Source organism: Symphalangus syndactylus, chromosome 1, assembly GCF_028878055.3.
Source record: "Symphalangus syndactylus isolate Jambi chromosome 1, NHGRI_mSymSyn1-v2.1_pri, whole genome shotgun sequence".
NCBI classification, from domain to species: domain Eukaryota; kingdom Metazoa; phylum Chordata; class Mammalia; order Primates; family Hylobatidae; genus Symphalangus; species Symphalangus syndactylus.
In genome coordinates, this window is record NC_072423.2 from 149,157,946 (window position 1) to 149,168,923 (window position 10,978).

At 46.1% G+C, this 10,978-nt stretch overlaps 1 protein-coding gene across 1 annotated transcript; it reads left to right on the plus strand.

The window, feature by feature from the left end:
* The first annotated feature begins 4,404 nt into the window (after positions 1-4,404).
* Positions 4,405-8,079, plus strand: DEFB136 (defensin beta 136). The gene is given in 3 exon segments (XM_055288272.2): positions 4,405-4,505; positions 7,367-7,473; positions 7,898-8,079. Coding segments are annotated over 3 exon segments (390 nt in total).
* Positions 8,080-10,978: the final 2,899 nt, after the last annotated feature.

Consider the following 10,978-nt stretch of genomic DNA (forward strand, 5'->3'; position numbering starts at 1 on the left):
GGCTTCTGATAGCCACTGCATTCCTTCATTCTGGGTGGTATTCTCCTGTGTCTTCACACCATCTTCCCTCTGTGTATATCTGTGTCTGCGTCCAACTTTGCCCTTCTCATAAGGACATAGTCATATTGGATTAGAGTCCACCCTCATGACCTCATCTTAACTTGATCTATGTAAAAACCCTATTTTCAACTACGGTTGCATTCACAGGTGATGAAAGTTAGTACTTCAATATCTTTTGTGAGGTTAAAATTCAACCCCTAACAAGTGTTAATCTATGATCTTCCTGAGTAATCTCTATGACCCAAATGACATCAAAGCAACCAACTCTTTTTCTAGAACACTAATAATTCTTCATTTTTCTTTCACCACAATTACCCAGAAGAAAAGCCATCTATAGACTGCTTCTGCTCTCAGGCTTTTGAAAGCCGCTAGAACACATCACACGACTCCACAGGAAAGCTGAGTTCAGAAATTTGGTTGTTCTTTTTTTTATACGTTCTAGTCAACCACAGATGCTATTTGCCCTCATCATTCCCCACCCCCATCCTACTCTCAGCAGAACCTATGGCTTCCTATTTCACAGAGAAAATTGATGTCAGAGAATTTAAATTCACTTAACTTTGCACACAATTCCCATCAAAATGCCACCATCATTCTTCACAGAGCTAGAAAAAGCAATCCTAAAATGTATATGGAACCAAAAAGAGCCCACATAGCTAAAGCAAGACTAAGCAAAAAGAACAAATCTGGAGGCTCCACACACCAGGGGACAAGTAAACCCCATTTCACAATCTCCTGCCAGCCCCATAACTTTTCCAGAACAACACCTGACATGATCCGGACACTGTCTTTCCCTCACCCTGTCCACACTGAATTGCTCATCAAACGTTCCCAGTTCTGCCTTCAGCATACGATTCACACTCACCCATTTCCATCTCCACTGCTGCCACTGCGTCCATGCCATCACCTCTGTCACCAAACTCAGTAAATGGCCTCTTAAATGGCTCCCATATCATTTTTAGATATTTACCATTTATCCTCCACTTGGTAACCAAAATGACCTTTTATAAAACTGAAATTGATTTATGCATTTGCCCTGTGGAAAACCCATCAGGATGGCTTCCACCTGGCCCTACCCTTGACATGACAGGACTATTACAATTCAAGGTGAGTTTTAGGTAGGGACATAGCCAAACCATATCAGCATCCTCTCCAAGTATTTGCTTCTTAAGATGATGTTCTTGTTCTGTATCACATCACAATCTTCCTGGATTGCTTTGTACCTTTCAGGCACATTGTCAGAGTCTTTTCTACAATTCTACCTCCCCTTTTCTTGCCATAAATGCTGATGTGAGATTTGTTCCTCAATCTTATTTTCTTCTTACTCTTCTGAATCTCTCTTGTTGAATTCATCCATTTTTATGACTCTTTGACTATTGATTCTAAAATGTATATATGCAATCTCAGTTCCTCTTTTAAACTTCCCAACTGTCTACTTGGCTGCTCCACCTAGACATCCTACAGGAAGCTCAAACTCAACCTATCCAAAACATTACTCATCGTCTTCTCATCCTTCCTTCCAAAAACTCTGGTGTTTCCAGTGAACTTCACCACTGAACCCACAAACTTAAATCAGAAGCCTGCAAATTATCCTATCTACCTTTCTCTTTCTAAATTTCACAGATAATAAAGATCAAGTATTTATTTATTTTATTTCGTATTGCTCTTGAGGTGAATATTCTCCTTTTTACACTACTGCCAATACTCTTTACTTCTCACTTGATCTTGGAGTCATAAAGCCTTGTAATGGGTCTCCATGACTTTAATTTTACAACGCCATAAACCCATATTAAAACAAGTGTGGACTTGATTCCCCCAGCTTAAACTCCTAAGCACAGCATTAAAATACCCTTAGTGACATTATGCTAAGTGAAATAAGTCAAGCACAGAAAGACAAATACTGCATAATGTTACTTACATGTGGAATCTAGAAAAGACAAACTCAGAAGCAGGAAGAAGAATGGTGGTTACCAGAGACTAGGGACAGGAGTGCAGAGAGGGGAGATATTGGTCAAAGGGTACAAAGTTTCATTTTATCAAGAAGCCTGAGTAAAGACATGGGATACTCTCCCTCTCCAGAAAAAAAGAACCAAAATTGTGAATTACACCTAGGATAGAACACCTATGAGAAAACTCCAGAGTTCAACAGAGAAGTCACAGGAAACACTGGAGGCATAGAAGGAGAAGGATGTGGGTTGGCTAGGAGACTGCAGTGGCTCCCATTTGCTGGGAAAAGGTAAGTGAGAGCCTCTCAGTGGTTCACATCTCCATCTCAGACTACTGTAACCCTAGCAACAGGAGGGCTTTTTTCCCACGTGGGCCCTGAGATTAGCGTGGGTGGTGATAGGATACCTCTCAAGGGCATTGCTCCACACAGGGAAGTCATGTTGAGTTATACACGTCCCCTGAGATCTAAGCGGCTGCAGCACAGTGCTATTGCAAGAGCCCAGCCTCCGCCAGACTGAATCCTGTCCTGGGAACCAACAGGCCCCACATCTCCACAGAGGAGAACCCCCACTGACATCCCCTGATGTCCACCCAGATGGCTGCAGTGGCTCGGCACTGGCTGAACGCAGTGGTGCTACAGAGTCCCCAGCACTCTAGCCCAAGTGGAGTACTACTCCCTGGGGAAAGAATGGTGCAGTGCACCCAGGAGACTCTTGCAGGGACAAAGGGAGCCCTTACTGTGAGCTTTCCAGAACCTGATAGCTCCTGTCTGGGACTGTGAGAAGCAACCCTGCCCCCACCGGTAGAATGACATCTATGCTTGGGCTCACCCCCTAGGCCACCGCAGCAGCTGCTGGTACTGCCAGAGTCAAAACAAGTTGGCCTGAGAGCTGCCTCTCTGGGTCTGTGAATAACACCCTGCCGTCACTAGCAGCACAGCCCCTGTGCTCAAGCCCATACACAGAAGTTGGGGTCTCTTCTTGTACTCCCATGCGCAACACTATAGCTGCTGCTGCTGCTGCTGGCAGCCAATGTGAGTGAACCCAGGAGCTGCTTGTCTGGGTCTGTAAATAGTGACCACTCCCTGACCAGTAGTAAGGCCTTTGTGCTTGAGCTCACATGCAGAAGGCAAGATCCCTCCGCTGCCCTGAACAACACGGCAGCCAGGAGCTGAAGCAAGCACTGCTCAGAGCCTGAGAATTTTCTGCTTAGGGCTGTGATCACCAACCTTATCCCTATCAAAAGCATATCCTCTGTGGTTTCGTGTGTGTTCTGAATACAGGCTCCCTCCCCATATACACCATGGCAGCTACTGCTACTGCTGGAAATGAAGTGTGAACTCCCAGAGCCTGAGAGCTCCTTGCAAGGGACTGTTGATAGCAACCTTACCCATACCAGCAGCAGGATTGCTGTGCTCTAGCACAGCCTCGGAGGTCACACTCTCCACTCACCACCACAGATCGCTCAGCCCCACCTACTACAGCCTATACTCCTGCACACCACCAAGGCCTTGACATCATGCCCCCAGATACTGAGCACCCCATCTGAGGACTAGGAATTACCCGATCCATTCCACCATCTCTGGCCCTTGTATACTCCTCCTAGGGACCTGAAGATGGGCCCACCTAGCCTGCTGCTAACACCACCAACCACAGCCACCCACATGTGTTGCCTAGGAGCCTAGAGACTAGCCTGCCAAGCCCATCATAGCCACCACTAACATTAGGAAGTGCACCTGGGAGCCTGAGTGTTATCCTGCACCACTGCTACCCTCACTCACGCCATTCATGCTGCCAAGGGACCTGAGAACCTACCCACCCATCGAGCCCTCCACTGCCACTGCCAATACCAAGAAATCTGCCTGGAGTTGGCCCACCTGGTGCCCACATACACCACCCAGTGACCCAAGGTCAAGTATGCGTGGTCCATCGTTGTCACCACAAGGGCTTGAGGACTGGCCAACCTGGCATCCCTATTCCCAGCAAAGCCTCACCATAGCTTCCATTAGCAACTGCAGTCAAGCCACTGAGGAAATTACAGATACCACTGATGCTATTCACAGCCAAAGAAATCATGCGGAGACTATACTGCTGCATGCACCAAGAATCAAACACAGTCAAATCCTACTAAAGGTAGTAAATTGATTCACCTGGTTACACAGTCCCTTCCTGTCTGGTGCGTTTCTTGATCACTTGGGACAACCAGATCTTATTTTTCTCTCTGAACCATTCCAGGTGCAGAAAGTAATTCCTTTACTAATCTCATGTCTAATTAGCTGGTATATGAAACCAGACGGACTCTTCCAGCTTCGGTTTGGGCTTGGGTTTTGGTCTGAAGTCATCTCTCAGAGCTTTAACTGTCACTCTAAGTCCTACCCCAATATACAGTTAGAGGAACATGGTGAATGAGTGGAGATACCTGAAGCAAGCCTCAGAAGAGCCAGAATTTAAGTCCAGCTTTGCCAGTAGCCTGAAGAACAAGAGGAATTTTATGTTCAGGCCCTTTAGTCTTCTGGGTTGAAATCTCCCAGTTTTTAAGTAGTGGGGAGCAATATAGGAAGTCATTCTTACTTTCACCCTATAACTTCCCTCGGTTCTCCCATCAGTTCTATATGGCAAAGTAAAGCCACACTACAGCCCCAATCACCCCCCAGATCAATGGAGAGGTGTCCCCACCTCCTTCTGGAAATTATCCAGATCAATGGGAGAGGTGTCCCCATGTCCTTCTGGAAATATAGGCTCTGGGATCCCCTCATCAGACATGAGACGCTACCTCTTTGCACGGAGTCTGATCTTCCTTTTGACATAAGTGATTCCACCTGAAGCGATAGGCGGGCCTTAAGCAGGGCCATGGGAATGTATCCCTGTCCTTCAGTAAGGCTGGCATCTTCAAGAACTCTCTAGGGATGGGCTGGGTATTAGGACAAAGATCCTCTAAAAGGATGGTTGTCTAGGAAAATGCAGTGAGTCATCTTTAAATAATCTGCCTTGTGTGACTATGTTCTGTTATGAAACTTGGAGCTCCGGGTCAGAGCCCCGGACACTACCCTTGTCCACTTCCAGGCTCCCTAAGTCCCAGAGATTAACCAGGGAAGTTAAGGCATAGGAGCTCTGTGTAGCCACTGGTATCTTCTGGGATTCATGGGATGGGGAGACAGGACCTTGGGATTTTACCGTTCTCTAGGAAGCAGAATCTTTTCCAACTTTATTTCGTGTAGTGTTCATTACAGCATGAATACAAGATGTAGTCAATCCACAAATACAACAGCCCACAGGCATTCAGGATGTTGTACATCACAAAAGAGAAAAATCAAGACTAACGGCATAATGAACTGTTGTTTGGGAGAACTTGACCATCTGATTCTAAAATCTGTATGGAAATGAAAAGAACCAAAAATAGCCAAGACACCCACACACAAAAAAAAGATAAGTGGGAAGATTTGGCTGTGTTGGAGACAGACTCACAAATACATAGAAGGATAGATAGATAGATAGATAGATAGATAGATAGATAGATAGATGATAGATAGATCTTATTTAAAAGTTTATTAACTTATTATAAAGCTATAGCAGTAAGACAGCATGGCATTAGTGCAAGTATAGACAAATAGAACAAAAGAACAGATTAACTTTTCCAGCATCAGACTCACGCATATGTGGAGACTGATTTAAAACAAAGGTGGCACAGCTAGACAGTAGAGAAACAACAATTTTTCAATAATTTTTGGTCTTGAAACAATTGGTTTTCCAAAGGGGAAAAGAAAACTAAATAGAACCCCTAATTTACACCATACACAGAAATCATCACAGGTAGTTATAGAGCTAAATGAGAAAGAAAAATAATAAAGAAAAAAGAAAGATAATATAGGAAATAGTTTTATAATCTGAGAGTAGGGAAAGGTAAGTAAACAAGAACCAGAATATTAAGAACATGTGTGCTTACTGTATTGGCCGGGTAGGGTGGCTCATGCCTGTAATCCCAGCACTTTGGGAGGCTGAGGCAAGTGGATCTCCTGAGGTCAGGAGTTCCAGACCAGCCTGGCCAACATGGCGAAACCCCAACTCTACTAAAAATACAAAAATCAGCCAGGTGTGGTGGCGGGCACCTATAGTCCCAGCTACTTTGGAGGCTGAGGCAGGAGAATCGTTCGAACCCAGGAGGTGGAGGTTGCAGTAAGCCGAGTTTGGGCCACTGCACTCCAGCCTGGGTGATGAGCGAGACTCTGTCTCAAATAATAATAATAATAATATTGAGTAGCTACAGTACGGCAGTGTGCGTGCAAAGCATTTTATAAGCTGTATCTCATTTCATCCTCAAAAAAAAACATGCAAAACCTTCCAATGCACTTTTTGAGAAGGAGATCTTGAGGCTGAGATGCTAAATAATGCATCTGAGGGCGTAGGCCTGCAAAGCAGAGTGTAGCCAGGAACGCCATGCTCCACTGCCACACCACACACTCACAGCCCTGCAATCACAGGCTGCCTGGGTACAAGCCTGCCTTAAGGGTCAGAACAAAACCAGAGTTAGCATCATCTTCACTCTCAGACATCCCTCATTACCCCAAGAGAGACAGGCCTAAGGGCCCTTCCCCAGGGCTGAGTCTCTGTCACTCCAGAGAAGCCCTGTCTGGCTCCCCTCTGGACACTGTGCGTCCAACCTTGAACACAGCACTGAGCCGACTCTTCTAAGGGAGAGTTTCAACTCCTCAACTCCAAAAAACAAATCTCTCCTAGAACCTTCAGAGTCTCCTAATCCTAGCCAACATTTCATACCAGCTATCTGGAGAACAAAGTCCATCAGTGAACTTTTCCAGGACTTTTTTTTTTTTTTTTTTTTTTTTTGCAGTATCTGCCTTCAATAAGTCAGCCGCCAGACAAGGAAGCTGTCCCGTCTCCACTAGTTCTGAGCCCCTACTTTGTCTTGGTCAGGCCACTGGTTGACACATTGAGAGACTCCGTGTGTTGGAACTGTCTTTCCAGGCTTAAATTCAGCCTGTGTTACCTAACACCCTTCCTCTGCGCCCCTGAGCTTTCAGTGGTGCTCCAGAGGAAAGGAGAGACAGAGCAGACATTTTCACGGTCATGTTTATATCAAAGTACATTTGAAGGGAGAGGGAAAGTGCTCAGGCCTAGGCATGGGGATCCTGGTCTTTTCTCCTGTTCTGCTGTCAGGAAACATGACAGCCTTAGCTGAGTCTCTTCTTTCCCAGCGGTTTGTAGAAAAGGAGGTAGCAGTGAATGCCCCAGGGCCTTTTCTTCCTTGAATTCTGCAGTACCCTGTGATGTCCTCAGTCTGCCCCTCCAGGAAGAGTGAGGCCAGCGTCCAGCCCCACCCAGCCCGGCCCAGCTCTATAAAGCAGCCTCTCAGGCAGCCACCACTGGGAGTTCCAGCTCTGTGCCCTCTTGGCCGTGAACCGACTCTATCTTTCTGCATTACTCTTCTTCCTGGCAATCTTACTGCCTTCTGGTAAGACAGTGGGTGTGGGTCTGAACATAAAAGTGGGGGTTCCCAAAGATTGAGATGTTTAAAAACCCTCTAACTATAAGCCCAGCAACAGGACACCAATATCAGATGGGCCAGCACGTTAGGGGCATGGTGGGCGGACCTCAGCTCCTGCCCTGCTCTGCTGTTGCTGCAGCTAGAAGATCTGCCAGGGCACCGGGGAGGGGGGTGGATGTCATTGTGCTCACAGATCATGCAGCCACCCAGATTCCTATCTCCCCTCCAATGCCTCTGGCTACCCTGAGATTTATCTGCCTTGCTGAGATGTGATAAGAGGTGAGGTAAATCACAACTAACAAGCCATCCACCAGGAGGTGATGGCAAGCCTAGATTTCTCCCAGCCTCATGAAGATTGATTTTTCTTTTCTGTGGTCTCTCCCCACTTCAGGAAAAGGTATGCTTGGGAATGATGGAGTCAAAGTTCGCACCTACACTAGCCAGAAAGCCATATGTTTCTTCGGATGTCCGCCAAGATAGAGGTGGATTGCGTTCTGCCACAATATTCTGTCTTGCTGTAAAAATATGACACATTTTCAACCCCCGCAAGCCAAAGATCCATGGTTTCATTAAAATGATACGTGAATGGCTCAAAGTACTAGACTCGTAATCTGTGTGTAAGGATCTTAGAGCTCGTAAGTGAGCCGTGGGCAGCAAACGAGGACCAGATTCTGACAATTTACTGGCAAAATTCCAGAAGCGTTTTGTAAAGGGAGCACTGACATGAAATGCATCCCCTATTATTTTTCCTACCCTCCCATCTCCAATCACTCATTCCTCTTTCAAATTCAAATTCAGGTCAGGGGCAGTGGCTCACGCCTGCCCGCCTGTAATCCCAACACTTTGGGAGGCTAAGGTGAGTGGATCACTTGAGGTCAGGAGTTTGTGACCAGGCTGGCCAACATGGTGAAACCTCATCTCTACTAAAAATACAAAAATCTGCCGGGTGTGGTGGTGGGCACCTGTAATCCCAGCTACTCAGGAGGCTGAGGCAGGAGAATTGCTTGAACCCGGGAGACAGAGGTTTTAATGAGATGAGATCACGACAGTGGACTCCAGCCTGGACAACAGAGTGAGATTCCGTCTCAAAAAATAGTAATAATAATTCAAATTCTATTGATTAATACAAGTTCACAGGCCCAAGTGATGATATATTCTGGGCATAGACACAAGAGCTAACCACGCACCAGTCACACATTTGAGTGGTTTACATCTATTAGGGAACTTACTCCACACAATAAAATCTGCAATTTCTCCCATTTTGCAGATGAAGAATATTTTCCAAGGTCATACAACAAGAGTTAGTCCCAGGTTTGAACCCAGAGAGTCTGCACGCAGTGTCTTGAGTGTAAAGTTGCACCACGTCTCCGTTAGTAAGTATGGGAATCAAGCTAGATTGTGGTTCCAATGAGGAGGCAAGAATCCAACTAGACCCCGCGAATGGCAAGACCCTCAACGCTCATCCTGTGGTTTAAAGCCATCATGCTTCTGGTTGCCAAGTTGCTTTCATGGCTCTGTACTCAGTGGCTTTCATGAGTCACAATCAGTGTCACCCTAAAATCCCACACACCGAACATGCTACGTTCAGCACTGCGGTGACACACTGGACCATACACCCATTCCAAACCTGCAGAGCTGTCTGAAGACAGCACTGTCCAACAGTACGTCCTCACCATCCACTCCAGGGTTCCCACCTGGAGGCAGAGGCCTCGGGTCTGCATTGAGACCCTCCTCATTCTCTACTAAGAAAAGAGAAGGGTAGCTGGGTTTCAAGATCTCCCTTCTCCATGAACGTGCCTGGCAGGTACACTCTGAAAGTCTGCACTGAATGCTCAGCAGGGGTGAGCTGACTGCTCTGAGCCCAGCCTCAACATCAATCACCCAAATTCCGGCAAAGAAGAAAAACCACAGATCATCATGGTCCACGAGGCGAGCCTCCGAGGGCATCATGCTTCAGCTGATCCCTTCGGGTCTGTGAGTGTGTCTACAGTGGTCCTGTGGCATCAGACCACCTGCACGTGCTCATTTCAAACCACCCCCTTATAAAAAAAAAAAAAAAAAAAAAAAAAACAGGGAAGGACATTGCAAAAGTTCACAAAAAAGTATAAATGCAATGAAATTAACATAAAAATAGAAAATAAAAGAGAAAACTGGGTGAAGGGAAAAAGCAGATATTCTTTCACCAGATGTCAAAAGGATCTAATGCTCAAAATAGCTAAAAACCCCAATCCTTTTCTTGCAATTTCTAAGGCCATGGTCACTCCAGCCTGGTGGAGATGCTGCTCTAACTTTGACAGTGGGGTACAGAAAAGACACAACTCTCTCCAGCAGCATTCAGAGAGGACTGAAACATTTACAATTACTTTTGCTGAAAACCCACACAAGAAACTAGAATACTAAATTACCACACACAAACAGCATAATGTATTGACCCTGTAGCCCACTGAGTGTGGACTTTGAGTCAGTGGGCAGCATCTCTGAGGGGGCCACAGGTGTCAATCTCACTCTCCAAGTCCAAGGGAAGCCATGAGGAGGGTCCACAATTTAGGCTTAGAGACCTATGTCCCTAGAAATTTTACTGGGGTGAATGACAGAATCACATGGGTGCAATTGAGGTATCAGTTCATCCTGGTGCAGCAATCTGTTTCAGGACAGTGATTTGACAGAACAGCCCTGCAGAGCCCCCTTGGTTTATAGGCATATATCATATCTATTCTGTGGGGGTAAGATATATTCCCAGTACATTCTCTGTATCCTTAAGATACCCAGAGTTAATGTCTGTTACTTGAAACCAAGAAATCTGGCCAGGTGCAGTGTCTCACGCCTGTAAGCCCAGCACTTTGGGAAGCCGAGGTGGGCAGATCATCTGAGGTCAGGAGTTCAATACTAGCCTGCCAACATGGTGAAACCCCATCTCTACAAAAATACAAAAACTAGCCAGGCTGGTCGTGAACTCCTGACCTCAGGTGATCCATCCACCTTGACCTCCCAAAGTGCTGGGATTACAGGTATGACCCACCACAACTGGCCAAATCACATATTTTCAAAAGTACTCAGCTGTCAAATAATAATCACTGAGGACTCCCCACCCTGTGTCTGTCAAGTTACATTGAAGGGTTCAGATGTGGAGCCATGGCACTTTTCCAAAAGCCAGCATCTCTGCCTTTCAAGATCCAGGTATGCAGAAGCTCAGCTTTTGTTCAACAAATGTCAGACTCCTCTTACCATCCACTTCCTGATTTTGCATCTCAAGAACTCCAAAAACCATGCTGGAAGCAACCATTTTTAGTGGAATGAGCAAGTGGGATGACAGGAGTGAAAAGAAGAGGGCACTGTTATATTATTGCCTCTGTGGGGCCCTTCTAGAAACCAGTTCAAGTTCTCCCTCTGGTCATTGGTCTGGGGGTGAGGGGACCTGAGAAGAGCAATCAACTTCTGCACAACAGAACCAGCTCATGTTGTGTCCCCCGAG